The 18,472-nt window shown below is 51.2% G+C and overlaps 5 protein-coding genes across 5 annotated transcripts; 3 read left to right on the plus strand and 2 right to left on the minus strand.

Annotated features, from left to right (window-relative positions):
* On the plus strand, window positions 1–1,505 carry FIBRA_00021 (uncharacterized protein; the record flags this gene model as incomplete). The annotated part of the gene is made up of 5 exons (XM_012321921.1): window positions 1–339; window positions 400–433; window positions 488–631; window positions 708–961; window positions 1,026–1,505. 5 exons carry the CDS (start codon window positions 1–3, stop codon window positions 1,503–1,505), a joined length of 1,251 nt encoding a protein of 416 aa, XP_012177311.1.
* Window positions 1,506–6,439: 4,934 nt separating this feature from the next.
* Window positions 6,440–7,913, plus strand: FIBRA_00022 (uncharacterized protein; the record flags this gene model as incomplete). The annotated part of the gene is made up of 5 exons (XM_012321922.1): window positions 6,440–6,787; window positions 6,842–6,875; window positions 6,935–7,078; window positions 7,133–7,386; window positions 7,440–7,913. 5 exons carry the CDS (start codon window positions 6,440–6,442, stop codon window positions 7,911–7,913), a joined length of 1,254 nt encoding a protein of 417 aa, XP_012177312.1.
* A 400-nt stretch (window positions 7,914–8,313) lies between these two features.
* Window positions 8,314–10,643, minus strand: FIBRA_00023 (uncharacterized protein; the record flags this gene model as incomplete). The annotated part of the gene is made up of 15 exons (XM_012321923.1): window positions 8,314–8,545; window positions 8,610–8,696; window positions 8,745–9,128; window positions 9,189–9,349; window positions 9,409–9,452; window positions 9,501–9,519; window positions 9,576–9,606; window positions 9,659–9,704; window positions 9,755–9,857; window positions 9,916–10,067; window positions 10,121–10,158; window positions 10,212–10,240; window positions 10,299–10,378; window positions 10,429–10,445; window positions 10,498–10,643. 15 exons carry the CDS (start codon window positions 10,641–10,643, stop codon window positions 8,314–8,316), a joined length of 1,569 nt encoding a protein of 522 aa, XP_012177313.1.
* Window positions 10,644–12,229: 1,586 nt separating this feature from the next.
* On the minus strand, window positions 12,230–13,266 carry FIBRA_00024 (uncharacterized protein; the record flags this gene model as incomplete). Its single annotated transcript, XM_012321924.1, has 4 exons — window positions 12,230–12,768; window positions 12,824–12,834; window positions 12,892–13,028; window positions 13,084–13,266. The coding sequence occupies 4 exons, from the start codon at window positions 13,264–13,266 to the stop codon at window positions 12,230–12,232; spliced, it is 870 nt and encodes a 289-aa protein (XP_012177314.1).
* A 2,267-nt stretch (window positions 13,267–15,533) lies between these two features.
* On the plus strand, window positions 15,534–16,837 carry FIBRA_00025 (uncharacterized protein; the record flags this gene model as incomplete). Its single annotated transcript, XM_012321925.1, has 2 exons — window positions 15,534–16,740; window positions 16,797–16,837. 2 exons carry the CDS (start codon window positions 15,534–15,536, stop codon window positions 16,835–16,837), a joined length of 1,248 nt encoding a protein of 415 aa, XP_012177315.1.
* Between the last annotated feature and the right edge of the window lie 1,635 nt (window positions 16,838–18,472).

Here is an 18,472-nt window from a genome sequence, read left to right on the forward strand (position 1 = left end):
ATGGCTTTTAGGTATTGCCGCCACTTTCCTCCTCGCCGCACCACCACTGGTGGGGCCATTCGACACTCAGAGGACAACGGAGACGTCGTGTTGGTGACTGGAACCACTGGCAACCTGGGATGTTACCTTCTCGATGCCCTCGTCTCATCGTCGGAAGTACGACTAGTCTATGCATTGAACAGAGCCTCGCGGGACGGGGCGTCACTGCTCAACAGGCAAAAAGAGGCTCTGCGACACCGCGGACTTGATCCACAAATTCCCCACTCGCCCAAGGTGATACTCCTTGAAGGAAGTCTGACCGATCCGACTTGGGGACTCCCTGTAGGAGTTTACGAACAGGTACACGGACACGGCTGCGTTCGCTATACCCGCTGGGAGACTGACATCAGCCAACTGCAGGTGCATCGATCCACGACACACATAATTCACAATGGTATACCCAGTGCTGTATCGCGAGTGTATTGTCACTAATACGGTGCCCGGTTAGCATGGCAAGTTGATATGATCGCCAGGCTTCCGGCGTTCAAGTCTCTTCTAGAAGGCTTGCGGTGCCTGGTGGACTTTGCATTGACTTCGCCGCGTACCTCACCTCCACGACTCCTGTTCACCAGCTCTACTGCTATGCTACAATGTTAGTCTCGACTTTTTAGTAAAGCTCACGAAGGAGATGTGACACTGACTGGCTTGCCGCGTTTGGGATTTTACAGATGCATCTCGAGAGTCCCCGGTATTGGAACGTCCCGTAAAGCCCGAGGTCACAGCAGCCTGTGGCTATACAAAGTCGAAGTGGGTAGCTGAGCAAATCTTGTACGCTGCCGCCGCACAGACGGACTTGGATCCCTTGGTAGTTCGTGTAGGCCAGGCGTCCGGCGGCAAGAGCGGCGCCTGGGCTGTGAATGAATGGTATCCACTCATGGCGCAGAGTGCCGCCCAGCTGGGGTGCTACCCCAACGATCTGCGAGTACGTCTTCTTCGCCTCCGGTCAGAGATGCGCAAGTTTCTGATTGGGAACGTGGGATGTGCAGCCCATCAACTTCATTCCGTACGAGTACGCGGCCGCGGCATTGCTAGACTTTCGCAAGGCATCAAACGCATCACATACGGTGCATCTAGTGCATCCGGATCCTACGTCGTGGCAGACCCTAGCAAGGGTCATTGCTCGGGAATTCGGTGTTCCGCTCGTGCCCTTTAGCGAGTGGGTGGCGAGGCTCGAGGCGGCGGCGGCGACACTACCACAAGATACCATCGATCGCAGGAGGAGAATACGTGACTTAAGGGTCTTGCAAGTAATGGAATGGTTTCAGGATATGCTGCGGGTGTATTATCCCGCGCACATGGCCCTAGGGTTCCCCGACGTCGACATGGTGGAAGCGATGAAGGCTTCGCAGACGCTTGCGGATCCGAATCTCCCGCGAGTAAGTGAGGAAGACGTGCGACGATGGCTGACGTACTGGCGCAAAGTGGGATTACTCGGCAAGTGCGAGCAGCCTCTCGCTAGGCTGTAGTCCCGGACTCGGTAGGTCATTCAAGTGGTGACGTCGGACGAATTACCTCTGACTTACAACGTTGTTAGTCGGTGATCAAATGGCCACATATCTTGCTGGACGCTGCGTTTTTAATGACTTGCACTATATTATTGATATTCCTTCCTATCTCACGGCATCGATGCTACGTAGAGTATTGCTCATCTATTTAGTGAAAGTCAGTCATTCCCTCTTTAGTATAGAAACAACACTTAGTACATGCGCTAGCTGAAATGCCCTCACACTCATTTTTGCGCTTCCAGTCTAGATGCCGTCGTTGCATATTTTGAGATGAAACACACGTTCTCGCACCCCCGTACGGAACAACTTCGCTTTACTTTGAGTTTGACTGGAAGGCTGTCATCGTATGAGCGTGGTCCAATCAACATTGATTTCCTGGTCAACACGAGACAGTGTTGAACGTCAGGGTTCAATAAGCAGTTGGGCTCTCCTTCCGACGGACCACAACACCATAGTCATGTGAGAAATTTACTGTGATTCGTAAGTGAATGCTGCCAAGCTCATGGAGATTTTGCTGAGAAATCGAAGCCAACGAGGATGGAAGGAAGCGCAAGGAGCAGGGATCGTCTGGAGACATGTGTCGGAGACATAACCGCAATGAATTGAGATGTAAGTATATCAACGTACCGGTGACAAGGTACTGGGTCGCCGCGTGCTGATCCCTGCAGGGCACGCTAACGGTCGAAGTAGAGATGCAAATACTCGTGACCGAAGGTCGATCTCCGTGTACGCCGCGTGTATGTTCAGTGATAATCCATCAATATGGCATAACCGTGCCGCAGGATCAATTTGCGCTTTCAAGCACCTCGCGCCTTCTGAAAACGTGTTTCACCTGACGACTCCAGTGTTCGCTATCCGCATCGGCAGCCCCGTATCATGGTGTTTGATGTATAGAGCTTAGCGCATACTTACCGAGAGTTGAAGCACGGGAGTGATCAGATAAGTGATGATGGAGGGGCCCCATGAAGAAGTGTGTAGGTCAGCTACTGCGGCTAGTTCTCAAGCATGTTCGCAGTGTGTCTACCTTGGTGCCCACACCATGGGGGAGATTGCTTGCACCTACTTCCGAACCCACCGCCGCATATCGTCACCCCGAGACTCGATAGCGATAGCCCAGTCGTATTAGTTATGCTTGTACGGACCGGTTATCACCGCGTCTGAGCACGTTTGTTTGCTTGTTGCGGTATATAAATGCTGATTTCATCATCATCATCATACCTTGGTGCCTAAGCATATCGACTTGAGCGGACAGTAGAACGCAACCAAAGCTCGCACCGGCACTTTGACTATAATAACCATAGAACCGGAATTGGACAGCCATAAGAATGAGGCAAATGTTCTAGTACTACTCTGGGGCATCCAAGAGACATTCAAGAGCCTAATTACTTTATGGGTATTCCTTAGCCTGAAACCAGCTGTCAGTAAACAGTCCATGTTTGGAGATCGAGAAGTGTTACCACCACGCATGTTGAACGACCGACTCTAATGATGAACCCATCGAGAGCAGATAGGAGGAATATTCCTGGAATATGCAGGAATTATCGACTATGTTGAGGAAGAGATGCGAAGTGTCTCCGTAACCAGGCCGCGCCACCGGCGCCTAACGCCTAGCCTCGCTTTCTCCCGCCATTTTGGATCCAACGCTCTTCTCCCACTTTCACTGGACTTTCTCAACCACTTGCAATGGGGCACTCGAGGACAAATTCTTGATTATAGCAAACCGGATCTTCGCTTACCGGTATTCAGATAGCAGACGACAGACAAATTTGAGACCGTGGCGGACATCCAAGCTCTTGAGTCTTGCCGCAATATCGAGCAAAAGAAGGAAGAAACATGTTTGGGCTGGGTGTTGACCCGCTGCGTTCTACGCGTGGTACGTCTGTCAACCCGCACGGCCTTAGCTCTTCCTAATCGTCTATAATGGCACGGATTTAATGCCCCATTAGCTTCCGTTGACATCAACGATCGACACCATGCTTTCAGTGGCGTCTTGGTGATTGTTAATTTTGCTCGTTCCACCGTGCGCGCAGTCGGATCGCGGCCTGTCCACTGGTCTCGGAGACATAGCTCCGCTGATTCCCTCTAGAATAGTTATATCGGGCTTATCTGTCCACCATGCCTCGGTCATAACGGCGTGGCCGGGAGCTCGTGCTATGGAGGTGCGACAGGGTGTCTACATATAGGCAAGTATATTAACTTGAAGCACTCGTGTTCTGTGCCTGCGAATCAATCTTCAAGCGTGAAACACGGTTAGCAATTCACCTGGACAGCCCCCGTCCACGCTTGCTCATGTTGTCTGGGCTGCTACACTGATTCAGCGGAACGTCTGCCCTCTCAACCTTGCATTGACACGCTGGACGATAAGCCCTATCAGTGCTGGGCGGCATAACGATGGATGCCGATACATTCTTGTTCCACGTTCGCTGCCACCACTCCGATCGGCACCCTGGTCTCATGGAGTACGCTCGTATTGGCGGCATCGCATCCAGCCTTGAGGCCCCTTCTCGTGGTGATCTTCGGGCGCTTTAGCGTGGAAGGATCAAAGACCGACCGCTCGTGCGCATGAATGCCCTCTTTCCCGCGCCACATCATACTGGACCCCAGTTTGTTGGAATGTACTCTGTCAAGTGTCATGCCAGGTTGCATGGCTTGGTCTGCACTCCATGCTACAACTGGTCCGATGAAAGCGCATATCGTCATGCATAACTACGAATGGAACTCAACTGCATGATTTTTCTGTTGACACGCTTTTTCACGTTCATTCAAGGGCCTGACATCGACGTGAGTCTTGCTGCTTGCAATGTTTGAGGTTATTATCTGATTATCTGACTGGGAAAACAGAGCCGTTCGCAGCCTTGGACTGTCCGCTAGTGCAGGTTTACTACAAGCTTGCATCCATATTTGGATCTAGAGCTGTTAGCTCGTGTCGACCACCCTTTCCGCAAGCACAGCGTCGTGACCGTGTTGCATTATAATTGATATTCAAAGTTCAAACCACTGATCTACCGTTTATCGATGGGCGCCAAACATCCAGTTGCAAGACCGACTCAGCCGACCCATGCGATTGCAAACGCAGTGGCTAATGAGAATGATGTAAGTATTATGGGCCGATGTCATTATTGATATCGTAGTGCCGGGTAGTGTCGCCTCCGACGATCGTCGCCGCCACAAGGGCAGCCTCATCTACTTAGTACGAAGAATTGTCGATCAGAAACATGATGAAACGAACGCTCCTTACGTACGACTATCTGTCCACTATAATCTAGTCTGGCCTGCGAGATACTGCGGTTTTAGCCCGCGACTGTGCCCCGCCGGGCCTGGGGCGTTCTCGCGCCGACGCCCTGTACGGGACGGGTGATTCAGAGAGTCGGGCCTCGGGAATTGACTCTTCAGGACCGTCGGACCTGAGGTGGTCATGGAGACCTGTCACCCCAGGCCTCAGGTCTCAGTGACGGGCTCGGTAGGCCTCCACTACCCGCGATGCGGTCAGTTCACGAATCGCGTCGGATTCTGGATGCAGTGTTATCTCCGATCCCGATTCTCCACCGGCGACCGCCCTAGATGCAATAATGATGCTGAAATCCGGACTGCCCGGGGCCTCGCATGAGACCAACCACCGTAAGTCATATTTTTAGGTCGTGAATACGCGTTGTATAATGTCAAATAAATCACCACGGTGGGTCCAGAATTGGTTCAGCGACTGGCCTGCAGGCGTGTCTTGTAATCTGAGGCTCAGCTTAGCTATGATAATTGACGGAGGTGATACCATCGCGCACACTTGGCGGGGCCGCTTCGGGAGGTGGTGCGAAATCATTCCGTTCTCGGCAGCTGGTACGGGTCGGACACCGGAAGCTCCTGTCGGTCAGTCCCAGAGTCTTCAACAGAGATGAGTTGCCTCGCGTCAACGCTGCTAGGACTCTGGCATCTGATGCGTGAACAGAGGGGTAAGCTCCCATGGAGATCCCAGAACGAGCAGAGCAGCCTGTGGTGTCCACGCCGGGTGGCAGTAGACTTGTTACGACATGTACACCGGCCCGCCGCAGACATGGTTCGCTCCGCGGGTGCCCAAAGTTGTTGCTTCTAGCCCTTGCACTTACTACAGGCCTGCCACCATGTCATCGTCTTTGCCACGCGCTCAGGCGTGTCCTCCTCTGATACCGGCTGTTGTCAGTGATAGCCGCTGCTCGCAGAGCGTCTAAGCCACGAGCAGGCTTGCAGGGTCTTTGCGTGGGTCTTTTCGAAGACCGCAAATTTTCCCTCCTCCCAGGCTCATAATGTAGTAATGGCGGATCTCCGTCGCAAGATCTCCTCAGGGTGCTACTACGCTGTCCGAACAGCAGCCGCATTACACGACAATCGCTGGACCACCCACAAGCCATAACCGTCGCGGGTTCGCATCGTTACGACAGATGATATTCCACGTTGGACCAATGCGTGTTGCTGAGCCGCTCACTTGGGGCGTTCTACCAGTTTGCAGTTAGTGCGCAGTCGCGTCTGTCTTGCGTCCTGCTTAGAAGCCCAAGACCGCCACACAGCGGCCGAGGGGACGGCACGCATATGGCGAGGGTTTCCTCGTGCAGATCGAGGAAGATCGCATCATGTGGGGTGTACCTTTTTCCTCCCATTGAAATCTGGCAGGACACTCAACCCCTACAAATTACACTCGTTCGCCGTCGTTTCAGAGTGAGCTCGAGTCCCCCGCTCCCTTACACCCCCCTCTCCGCGCTCCGCATCTCTGTGTGCATCCGGCACCGCATCAGCTATACTCCTTGACCGCCCATAATCCTTCTCTATCCTCCTCGCCTCGTTTTTCGTTCATCATCATGCAGGGAACAGAACTTGTGCGCAACAGGGCCACGACCGCCCTGCGGTCTCGGACAGAGGCCATGCGCGCCATGGCAACTCGATATAGCCATGATTTTCCTATTCGTCGAAGGGACGTTTGTGTTGCTGCAGCTTCCTCGACCGCTGGTGGCACCAGTGGAGACGTTATTCTCCTCACAGGAACCACCGGAAATCTGGGATGCTACCTCGTCGATGCTTTAGTGTCTTCGCCCGAGGTCGCACGTATATATGCCTTGAACCGGGCGGCGAGGGACGGGACCCCTCTCCGTCGGAGACAGGCAGCCGCTATGATTGAGCGCGGGCTTGACGCCAATGTTCTGGCCTCGCCGAAGCTCTTGCTGCTCGAGGGAAACATCACCGATCCTTCCTGGGGACTCTCACAGGACCTGTTCCAAGAGGTGTGTTCTAACGAGCTGAGCATCAGACGCACCTACTGAGTGCATATCGTGTAGATGCACGGGTCGGTCACGCATATCATCCACAACGGTACGGTCCTCTCTAGACCATGTATCCTCACATATACTGAGTACTTTTCGTTGGAACAGCCTGGCACGTCGACATGGCCGCTCCACTTTCGGCCTTTGAACCCCTCGTGGAGGGCCTACGCAGTCTGATCGACTTCGCCCTCACAACGCCTCTCGAACTGCCCCCACGCCTTCTGTTCACCAGCTCGACTGCGATGCTACAACGTGAGTCTTCATCCTACCTGAACACAAAACTTACTGACGCAGTATCTGGCGCAGGCGCACCCCGGGAGCTGCTCGTGCTAGAGCGTCCTGTCCCAGCAGAGACTGCTGTAACCAGCGGTTACACAGAATCGAAGTGGGTAGCAGAGGAGGTCTTATACAACGCAGCAGCATGCACAGAGCTGAACACTCTGGTCATACGCGTCGGTCAGGCCTCAGGAGGCAAGAGCGGCGCGTGGGCTGCAAACGAGTGGTACCCGATTATGGTACAGAGCGCCGCCCAGCTGCGGTGCTATCCCGATGACCCACGAGTAGGTTGCACTCGTCCTGTGCCCATAAAGAAGCTCATCAGTCGTCTCCGTAGCCCATTAACTTAATTCCATACGAGTACGCAGCCGCGGCGATACTCGATTTCCGCAAGGCGTCGAACGCGACGCGCACAGTGCACCTGGTCCATCCAAACCCCACGTCCTGGCATAGTCTGGCGAGTGTCATCGCACAGGAATTTGGCGTCCCACTCGTGTCTTACGGCGAGTGGATGACGAGGCTCGAAGCGGCCGCCGCGGCGTTGCCTCGAGACCCAGTCGAAAGGAAGAGGAAGCTGCGCAACCTCAAGGTGATCAAAGTGATTCCGTGGTTCCAGGGCATGCGGCGCATGTACCTTCCTGCGCACACAGCGCTGGGTTTCCCAGACGTGGATGCGGCTGAGGCGGTGAGAGCTTCGCCGACGCTTGCAGACCCGAATCTGCCGCAGGTCGGAGAAGAAGATGTGAGGAGATGGCTGTCGTACTGGCGGAAAGTTGGTTTATTTAGTGAGGAACGTCTCGCGCGGTTATAATCTTGCGATTAATGGTATGTGCGAGCTTCCTTGTGGCATTTTTGAGCACGCGCTGACGAAGAGTGACTTACAGGTCTGCTGTTACATATCCATGGCCCGAACGATCGTTGCTCGGGTTGCTCTGTCGCTACCACGCTTTCCCTGCTTGGTTTGCTGCACATGTATATTTAGATGTTACCCGTATGTATGACGACCGCACGACGATCTCCCTACCTTATGCAGTAGATTATAGCCTTTTGTACCACTAGTCAGCGTACCCGTAATACTTGTACCGCAACTAACTGCATGGGCTCAATGGCATCTGTAAAACAGACTACATTTTGGACTTTTTTGAACGTTTCTCGATGACCAGTCAATTCCGATTCCGCATGTTCTCCAACGAAACCAGTGCCGTATGTTCTTACCAACGTGGACGCATTGCTATAGTGTGTACCTTACCAACGTCGTCCAATTGTGAGCTAATGTCATGTACGTCTTCAGGAAGATGCGCCCACCTATATAGTGGAGACTTGTCTCCCAATTCGTGGAATTCTTCAATACGATCTGCTTCGATACCTTCCCTGACGCAATACGCATGCTTCTCTCGGTTCATGCGAGAGAACTCGAACATGGCGACGATACTCATGGTAGCACTGTCATACATGATTAGTCCCGCGAGGCCGAGAGAAGCATCAGAAAGTAGATACGCCCACTCACACGATGCATGACGCCGCGATGTTCGTCGCGTGGCCCGGATGGTAGCGCGGACTGTCCTGCGAGCGATAGATAAACGATGCCACAATCCTATGAAGAACATCAGATGAGAAGTAAGCGTGGAGTAGCTGGCCTTACGCTCCCGAATTCCCTATGCCGCTTACTATAGCGATCATAGAGCCTCGCTTGACGTCGCCTCCAGAGTTTCCGCCGACCCATGCTATAGCACAGGCGGAGGATGGATTCAAACCACATGCCGCGATGAGTGTGCCGACGTATCCCACGATGGGAGAGGTGGTCGTGAACAACATCACATATCCGACCAGCGATAGAAGAGCTCCGAGAAGGACAAAAGGCCCGCGCATCCCAACTCGGTCCGACATAGTGCCAAAGAGAACTGTGAATATGCAGCCGCAAATATTTGGAGGGACAGTGAGCAGTTGTGCATGCAAGGAAGAGTATCCCAGTCCGACTATGATTGTTGGGAGGAAGAGTGCAAAGGCATAGAAAGCCACGACGATGCTTTCCAGCGCGGAATTAGTGCCTTAAAGCCGTGGAACGAAACGACGATGGTGCACTTACAAGAAGTCGATACAAGCGAGGATGTAAGCGTGAGGATTCTTCAGCGCCTGGATGAGATATTCTCGTTTGATGACTTTTGACGAAGCTGCGGTGTCTTCTTTCAGAGTCTGCACTAGCCAATCCCTCTCTGCTGGTGTCAGAAATGTCGCAGTTTCTGGGAACTGCAACGAGAATCAGCATCGAGGGCCAATACGGCAGGTTCGAGAAGTAATGAACACACATCTTGCATGTAAAAGAACGCCGCGATGGCAACCAAAGCGGTGACTAAGAGGAATAATCAGCATAAGAAAGCATGCTATGCCCTGAACGCACACAATCCTTCGAGTAGGAACTGAGATCCAAGCGAGTAATCAGTTCTCACACGGTTCAGACTGCCAGTAGACGCACAATCCATGACCAACCCGCCAGTCCGCCAATACTGATATGGTTATTTAGCGCACTTTTCAAGACGGAATGTTTCGACGGCTTACCCGTTCATCCTCTCAATACCATACGCCAAGATACCTCCAAACGCGCCTGAGTGGTTCGATGAACACAAAGTCGAGTGGCATAAAACAATGACTTACCAGCAGCAGTGGCAGCGGACATGTATATCGATAGTCGACCTGCTTGTGCAGATCTAGGGTACCAGAGACACACATAGAATGTTAATCCAGGGAACAGACCTGCCTACGGGGGACTCAGCACTCAACCCCGACCAAGTGAGTGCGAAATGATAATCTCTAACCTCAGCAATTCCTAGGAAGATTCGTACGCTGTCCAGTAACGTAAGACCATGTTTGATGAATGAAGGTGATGCGCACATCAATAACCCAGCATAGTTCTTCACGAATGCCATGCAAATCAAGATAATGCTCCAGCAAAACATGATCAGCGGTACTGTGTGCATTTGCGTGAGCCTCCAAAAAACTGAAAGCTGCGAACTTCCGCACTCCATCGTGAGGGTTTAAAATATTTCAGCGCGAGGTTGCTAGGAACGTCATTGGTGAGAATATGTCGCAGAGATGTGTGTGTGTGACGGACGAGGGCATCACCAGAGTACAATAAGGTATCTGAAGAAACACAGTGTTAATCACAATAACAACACAACGAGGGGGGGGAGATGCTAACAAAGAATAATGCGGAACATAGGTTAAATTGTAAACCGGTCAGCCCAAGGTCCCCCGTCAGACCAGCTATCTTTGCATTTCCTATGAAGGGATGGTCAGCTAGGGCGGGAATGATGACACGGGCTGGATACCGATGTTAGTACGATCACTGAAGTCTGATTCCGTGAGTGGACACGGCAGTTGAACGGAGGAGCACTCACAGGAAAGCCAGCAGGTATAGCAAAGATATGAACGGAAGGAGGTGCCAATCGAGCTTGCGGAGTACACGGCGAGGATCCGCAGGCTCTGCATCGTTCAAAGATTTCAAAGATACAACTGGAGAGGCTTTCACTTCTTCGTCAGACATGGCGCTCAATGAGGATAGAAAAACCATTCACTGGTACGCATGGTGAAGGATTATATCTCCAGCGAGTATGCGATTGGGGAGTTCCGCGATTCCGGACGCGCAAAGTCACAAGTTGACGGATTATCTGCATGTTATCGCGAAGGGGTCCAAATGCGGCGAGAAGAATGTCCTAGACAGCCAGCTGCTCAGGTTGCGATGTCACTTGCTGGACACATGATTGGAGCGACTTACAGTTCTTGGCCCATATCAAGATGATGGCTTTGTAGAACTGCATCTGAGGTAATGCTATCTTTCATGTCGGGTACAATGTCATCTAGGGCTCCTTTTAACACCCGAGGACTGGGCCCTATCCTATCAGCAATAACACCTTCGTTAGACTCAGTGTGGATTACGACTGTTGAGATTTTTGTATGGTTCCAGTAACGAAGATCATCTGAATGTCGCACAAACATTAAGATCAGATACATCTATCGGTCAACATGTACAGGGCCTTGAAATTTGAAAACGAGGTCTCATTGTTCCACAAGCGTCAGTCTTGAGTCGCGTCGAATCATCCGCATCAGCTATTCATGCAGAAACAGAAAGCAGGAGGATGTACACACTCGCAGCTACATAGAGACCTCGGTAAGTTGGGAGACAGCAGGGCGTAGTTTACATGGACAGTCGAAACCATTCAAGCAGGTTGTGGACAATCGTGATGACTCTGTGGCCTTCAGGTAGGTCATGAGACGATATACAGCTGCCCATTTGGAAACTCCACCAACTGTTTCGTTGGATTGGTATCCAGAGTGGGTAGGTGACAGGATCTGATTGAGTTATTCCGACGGGCAACCGTGCGTCGATAGGCCGGTCACTCGCCTTCATTCAGCGTCAGCCTGAGCATTCGTTTACAAAGCCCAGTTGAACGGTGCTGCAATTGAGATTCGGACCATAGTACTAATTCGAGAGTGATTTAAGGGTCGGATAAAATGACACGTACTGACGGCCAATGACTACGACAGCTGTGGATATCTAACAATGTTTGGGTGGGGGATAACGAACGGCCGCGCTTTCGTTCATGCGAACAAAGTTTCTCTGTTGCATATTTGGGTCGAGATGTTTGCGACTTGAGACAGTTACTAAGGTACGTTCATGGCATTCACTGGAAAACCTCAGACAGGAGACAGAGGACCAGAGGTTGACTCCCAGTGGAAAATGACATTAATCAAATCGGGAATCTGGGTTCACTCGATGAATAGCGTTGAAAACGTGCGAAGAAAGCTGGATTATGTAATTCATACCAATTGAGTGTATCATTTTTTCTCATTGAATGACACAGGCTCTGATTATATTCATCCTTCGCAACGACTTGCGACATAGCGGCAATCTTTAGGCTTTTCTACTACCTGAGCTGAGAAAGCGGGCTCATGTTTGAGCTTGATCGCGTTTACCAGGGCGGCGTACAACGTTTCCTCAACTATTTCGTCGAATGGAAGAATCGCTGGTAATAAGAACATCTTCTGCCATACAAAAATCCAGTCGTAAGTTTTGAATGCTATGATGCGCGTGGATCATGAACTCGACACGTTCTCAAGTTCTCAATTGACTCAGTTCCCACAGACCTTCTGTGCGAAGCTCGACAACGCCTCCACTACATCATCTGGAAAGTCGAAATGCAAGGCGTGACTGCCCCCTTCAATGATACGAACGTCCATGCTCTTGAAGTGCGGCTTCATCTGCTTCGCCACTAGCTCACCGACTATCTGTGTGTCATTTGCCCCATGTAACACCAGCAGTGGCAGCCCGCGGTTACCCGCCTCAAACAGTCGGGTTGGATCTTGGTTGCGAGACAGTACGCAGTGGGCCGCCGTCGGAGACTGCGTCGCTGTCAGACCCAACCATGCAAGTTTGGTGTAGTAGTCGACCTCGTTCGGGTGGGCGAACAAGGAATCAATGAAGGCCAACTTTGACTCTCGATTTTGTGCAACCTCTGTTGCCGAAGTAAGGCCGGGAATGAGTCCGAGGACCATGGGGGTTGCTACGGCGCCCAACATATCCAGGCTAAGCCACGGCAAGCCCGCCATGTAGACAATGCCAGCAAGCGTGTCTTCAGGTAAGTGTGCGCAAATATCTGCTGCAATCGTCGCTGAAGTACACCTGTTAGTCTGCAATCCATACGTCCTCTTTATCTTTGGACATACCTCCATAACTCCTAGATTCCATTCCATTGTCACTCGGATTGAACATCTTAAAGGGACAATCAACTCACCATCCCACATATATGGGCTTTTTTAAGCCGAAGGCGCTGGCGACTGTGGCGAAATCGTTCGCATAGAGCTCGGAAAAGTACCCGTCTGCTTTATCAGGCATGCCGCTTCGACCATGGCCACGCATGTCGAAACGAACCTGAATTCAGTGTAAGGTAAGCGATGAGAGTTTTGTTCAAAATTTGACAGCTCACAAGATAGAATCGTTCTACTAGACGGTCATCAAAGAACAGTTTGTCTAGTGCCGCTGCAGAGAGGCCAAATCCGTGAATCAGGACAATGGGCGGGTTCTTGGGATCCCCAATGGCTTCAGCGTAGATGGAATTGCCGTCGCTAGACTGTAAGGCCTTCACGACCGGCGAGTGTGGTGGTGACATCGTAAAGTTGGTCGCTTTGGTAGATGGGGTGTGTGTGTGTGCTACCAGGCCGTCAGAGTCGCTGCATAAATACAGCCGACTGAAAGGGTGCGAGTGCCGCTTATTTTCCCCTATTCATCGTTGATGGGTTCTAGTGCAGAATTCCATATAATTGCATCGTGGATTATGGAAGCTCACAACGGCTATGTGATAGCGCCTTGTCCTCAGCTTCTCGTACGCGTGTCGCTTAGCAGCCAGGGAAAGCCCAGAGAACATTAGAATTCGGATAATACACATCAGTTAGGGAGCTTTCAGAACTCTGCTGAATTCTGCTGAATTCCTTCTACGATTGCATTATTATATCTTTCGCAACATGTACCTGGTATAGTGGTATGTCGTATGACATTGTGACAGTCATTATGGGCCCAGTACTAAAATCCACCATAGTATCGATCTGATGGGTGGTATCAAAGCTATCTTCGGTACAGTCTCTGGGGCAGCAGGAGCGGAAGCGAGAGTCTCTGATTGTAAATCGATAGCCGGCACCGGAGCCATGCATCGATGGTTGTACGATCTACCGGCAGTCCGCCTTTCTGTTCTCGAGCCTGACTAATTGCTCGTAGCGCAGATAGAATAGCTAACATCTGATATTGTACGTTTGGCGAGCTCGGATACCTCAGGCACTTTTAAATGGGTTTGAAACTGAAAGTTTTGCGAAAACTGCCTTTTTGGCGGTGCTCTCCTCCCCGATATAAGCCCTTGCTCGCCGACTGCACCCACACAAACCTGTAATGATCTTGCGTGGCAACTATCGTTCCGATGATGCCCCTTCAAAAACATGATCTTGGATCGTAGATTTCTTGTTTCTTCAACACATCATTGAGCTTCATCTAATCGTATTTGCGACGCTGTGAATCCTGTCGACTAATATCAGATTGCATATCGTAGACAGATGCTGACACATTGTTACAATTTTTCAACTCAGCAACTTCACCCATATCATGGAAGCCCTGCTGCATGCCCTGTGTTGTGATGTAATGGACCTGGCCAATCCCCACCTATGCTCAGGTCCAACAATCAACTTATCCGACGCGGAGACTTTGGGAGCTCAAGAAAATTTACAGCTGCGCAATAATGTGCACATGTGCGAACCAGTCCCATGCACTGATCATGATCATGCTCGGAGCATGCAACATATGGTAATGCGGCTCCGCGCCCGTATAGTACCACCTGCTCGCAAATCGTACGTATTTGACCGTCTTCTGTCTCCAGTGCACTACATCTTACTCGCATGCACCAGACTTTTCGCTTTGCTGTCGTACGGAACCGAGCTGAGGCCAATTGCTGTCGTACACGATATTGCATAAGGAGCTCCAGATGCTCTCAGAGACTCTTCTGAGCTACAATGCTAAGTGTAAGTCTGCATTGATCGGGATCAACAAGAGACGCTCTTCGGAGTGCGATCCATTATCAGTTTTGGCCAGACATGCCAGCTCCAGCGCCAGATCGTGCTCTTGCATATCTTTTTCTGAAGATGGTGCACCGAATTCAAGCCCACTCTCATATCTTTCCCGAAACTGGTCGAAGAATCGTCACTTGAAAATGACTATTCTTTGTTCAGTTTGCACGGTTATGCATCTGAGAGCTATCCCTTGTCACAATTCTGAAGTGAGGTCGCAAAACGACTAATCTTTGTTAAACTGTCAGTCATTTCACGTACTTGCCCACGTAATGTGTCATTGAATCGGGCAGGCTGTTGAAGAGACTCCGAACTGCCCCAACAAGACCATAGTTTCAGCGCAACCAAATAAATTGAGGCGTGCCACATATCGGCCATGAGGATGGCTTCTCGACTCGTCGTGCATGCCCAGCAAGGCTTCAGCGGCGAGAATTAGCCCGAGAAAACAAGAAATGAAAAACGAGTTTCCTGGATTGTGTTCGCCTGCGAGCATCTCAGCGCGGGTGCTGTTTTAGTAGTCTCTGCGCAGTACGCCGCTGACTACAGTGGGTGATAAATTTCCAGAATGTCGTAAGCAGAATGGAAAAGTTAGTGTAAGTCTTCTCCATTACCTGGATCGTTGTGGTTCTCTTGGAGTGGCCAAATTGTGCTAAGTTTCGATTGTGCGCAGTAGGAAATGTTCTTGTCGACAAACGCGGCGCCCGTTCATATATAAAGTGAGAGCATCCAAGCGCTCACCAAGGAACTAGAACATTGCTTATAGTCCTAGGTGAGTTTGGCTTTGTCACACTCAGGCCCGAGATAAATCTCAGCTTGTTCAGAAACATTCATGGGTAATATAGTATCGGTCCTCACTTCCCTCCCAAGAGTTATTGTCGGCCTCGTAGAGGGGCTCATATCCGACTCAAGGTTAGGAAATATTGTCCCCAACCCGGTCATGGAAGAGCTAGAGCAGCGAATTCGAGATGAACAGAGACGCGCAGAAGAGGCTGAGGCCGCTCGTCGAAGGGCGGAATACGAGAGGACACAGGCAGAGGAGGAAAGGCGACAAGCTGAGGAGAATGCAAGAAGGGTGGAGGACGACAGGATGGCAGCGGAGAAGGCGAGGGAGAAGGCGGAGGACGACGCGAAGAGAGCCAACGAGGAGAGGAGGAGGGCGGAAGAAGAGAAACATCAAGCAGAAGAGGACAGACGAGTGGCGGAAGAGGCCAGAAACTTCGCGGAAGAGGTGCGAAAGAAAGCAGAAGAGGATTCCGCCAAAATGAATGAAGACAAGATTCGTGCGAACGAGGAGGCAGCCAACGCCCGCTTCATGCAAGAAAAGGCAGAGTTGGAGAGGCAGGCGGCAGATCGGCAGGCGGCAGAGGCGAGAGCAGCGTTCGAGGAGGTTCAGAGGAAGTTGCGTGAAGGAATCAAACCCATCATTATTCCGACCAAGGAACAATTCGAGGCAGCGAAGAAGCGTCTTAAATATCAAGAGGGCATCTTCCACTTCGCGATCGCAGGCAACTCCGGCGGCGGAAAGTCATCGTTAATCAATGCGTTTCGCGGGTTGCGCAACAACTCGAAGAGCCCAAGCCTTGCACTCGTGGGGGTAACGGAGACGACGAGCAAAGTCACTCGCTATGCCGATCCCAATAACGCCAACCCCTTCGTCTGGTATGACGTGCCTGGAGCGGGCACCTTGGATATCCCCGACTATGAGTATTTCAATGATCAGGGTCTGTACATCTTCGACTGCATCATTGTCCTTTTCGACAGCCGCTTCATGGCAACAGACATCGCGATCCTCAGAAATTGCGCGCGATTCAACATCCCTGCGTACATCGTGCGCTCCAAATCGACACAGCACATACGCAATTTGGAGAGCGATCTTAGCCGCGAGGTTGACGAGACCGAGGACTCAGTCTACCGAAGGGCACGCACGATGTACATCCAGGAAACATATGCAAGCGTCGCGAGGAAACCTGGAGGCCGCTCACCTGACACCGCAGAAAATGTATCTAGTCGACAAGGAAGTCTTGGTGAACATAATTGTTGGAAAACGAATACATCGATGAGTGGGAATTGCTCAGAGATCTGCTGTCTGAAGCTAGGGCTAGGCGCTCCGCAGCGGCGGGGACTGAGGTCTAGATTACTTTGGTGAATCAATATATCTGCACGCACGATCCTCATGTTATCATTCATGTACTTCACGAGGACCTATTGAGTAAATACGATAGGTCACACGGACAATTCGCGGTTCGTCACTTTCGTACCTATGGTGTTGTCTCATGCTAATGTCAGACTAAAGTAGAATATCCAATACCTGCATGAGACAACCTGCGCGACACTCCCGGAATATTTCAATGACGAGACTAGATCCAAGGACGCAGATGTCAAAGCGGCCGGTCGCTCGATATGGTACATTTTCCCGGGTGTCCTAGATGCTACTACGTCTATGATCGCTACGCAACATGCTACCAGTTCTTGCTCGAACCAGCGCGCATTTGCACCCGTATTTAATCTTGGATATGAATGAAGCACCAGTCAGGATATGTGATAAAGTTCAATCACTCACAGCATTGAATTTCAAAGCTAAGCATGCCGTAGCAACATAGCATGTACCACAATCCAATTAGGAAGTCGCTTCACTTCTATCTGCAACGTCTTGAACGCTCGGTGACGTCAACACGTCCATTTAATAGCGGCTAGAACTTTGCAGCTATCGAAAAGAGTAGTATCAGCTGAAATGGAAGCATTGGGGTGAAGTCTTATCAGTCACCTGGATTGTTGTGTACGTCCACTGTGCAAACATTCAATGGTGCGCGCAGTATGAACCTTGCTCTGCGTCGACAAATACAGCTTCTACTCAGATATCTATAAGGTGGGAGCATCCACACGCTCGTCGATGAACTAGAACATTACCTACACTCCTAGGTGAGTTCGGCTTTAGGATATCTAGATTTAAAGTAAATCTCATTCAACTGCGACGTCGCCCAGCTCAAATCACCGATGGGTGTTGTAGTATCAGTCGTCACTGCCCTCACCGCCCTCACAGGGGCGGTTATCGGCCTCGTAGAGGGTCTCCGATCTGACTCAAGATCGGGAAATATTGCTCCCAACCCAGTTATGGAAGAGCTAGAGCAGAGAATTCAAGATGAACAGAGACGCGTAGAAGAGGTCGATGCTGCTCGTCGAATGGCAGAGTGTGAAAGAACACAAGCGGAGGAGGAAAGGCGGAAAGCCGAAGAAAATGCAAGGAGAATAGAGAATGAAAGGATAGCGGCTGAGAGCGCGAGGGAAAGGGCAGAGAACGACGCAAAGAGAGCTGAAGAGGAGAAGAGAAAGGCGGAAGAAGAGAAACGTCAAGCAGAAGAGGACAGACGGATGGCAGAAGAGGCTAGGGGAGTCGCGGAAGAGGTGCGAAAGAAAGCGGAAGAGGATTCCGCCAAGATGAATGAAGACAGGATTCGTGCGAACGAGGAGGCGGCCAATGCTCGCTTCATGCAAGAGAAGGCAGAGTTAGAGAGGCAAGCGGCAGATAGGCAGGCAGCAGAGGCGAGAGCAGCGTTTGAGGAAGTTCAAAGCAAGTTGCGTGAAGGAATCAAACCCATCATCATCCCGACCAAAGAGCAGTTCGAGGCGACGAAGAAGCGCCTTAAATACGAAGAGGGTATCTTCCACTTTGCGATCGCAGGGATCTCTGGCAGCGGAAAGTCCTCCTTGATTAACGCTTTCCGTGGACTGCGCAACAACTCGAAGAGCCCGAGTCTTGCTCGGGTCGGC

Source organism: Fibroporia radiculosa, assembly GCF_000313525.1.
Source record: "Fibroporia radiculosa TFFH 294 genomic supercontigs, scaffold8, whole genome shotgun sequence".
Lineage (NCBI taxonomy): Eukaryota > Fungi > Basidiomycota > Agaricomycetes > Polyporales > Fibroporiaceae > Fibroporia > Fibroporia radiculosa.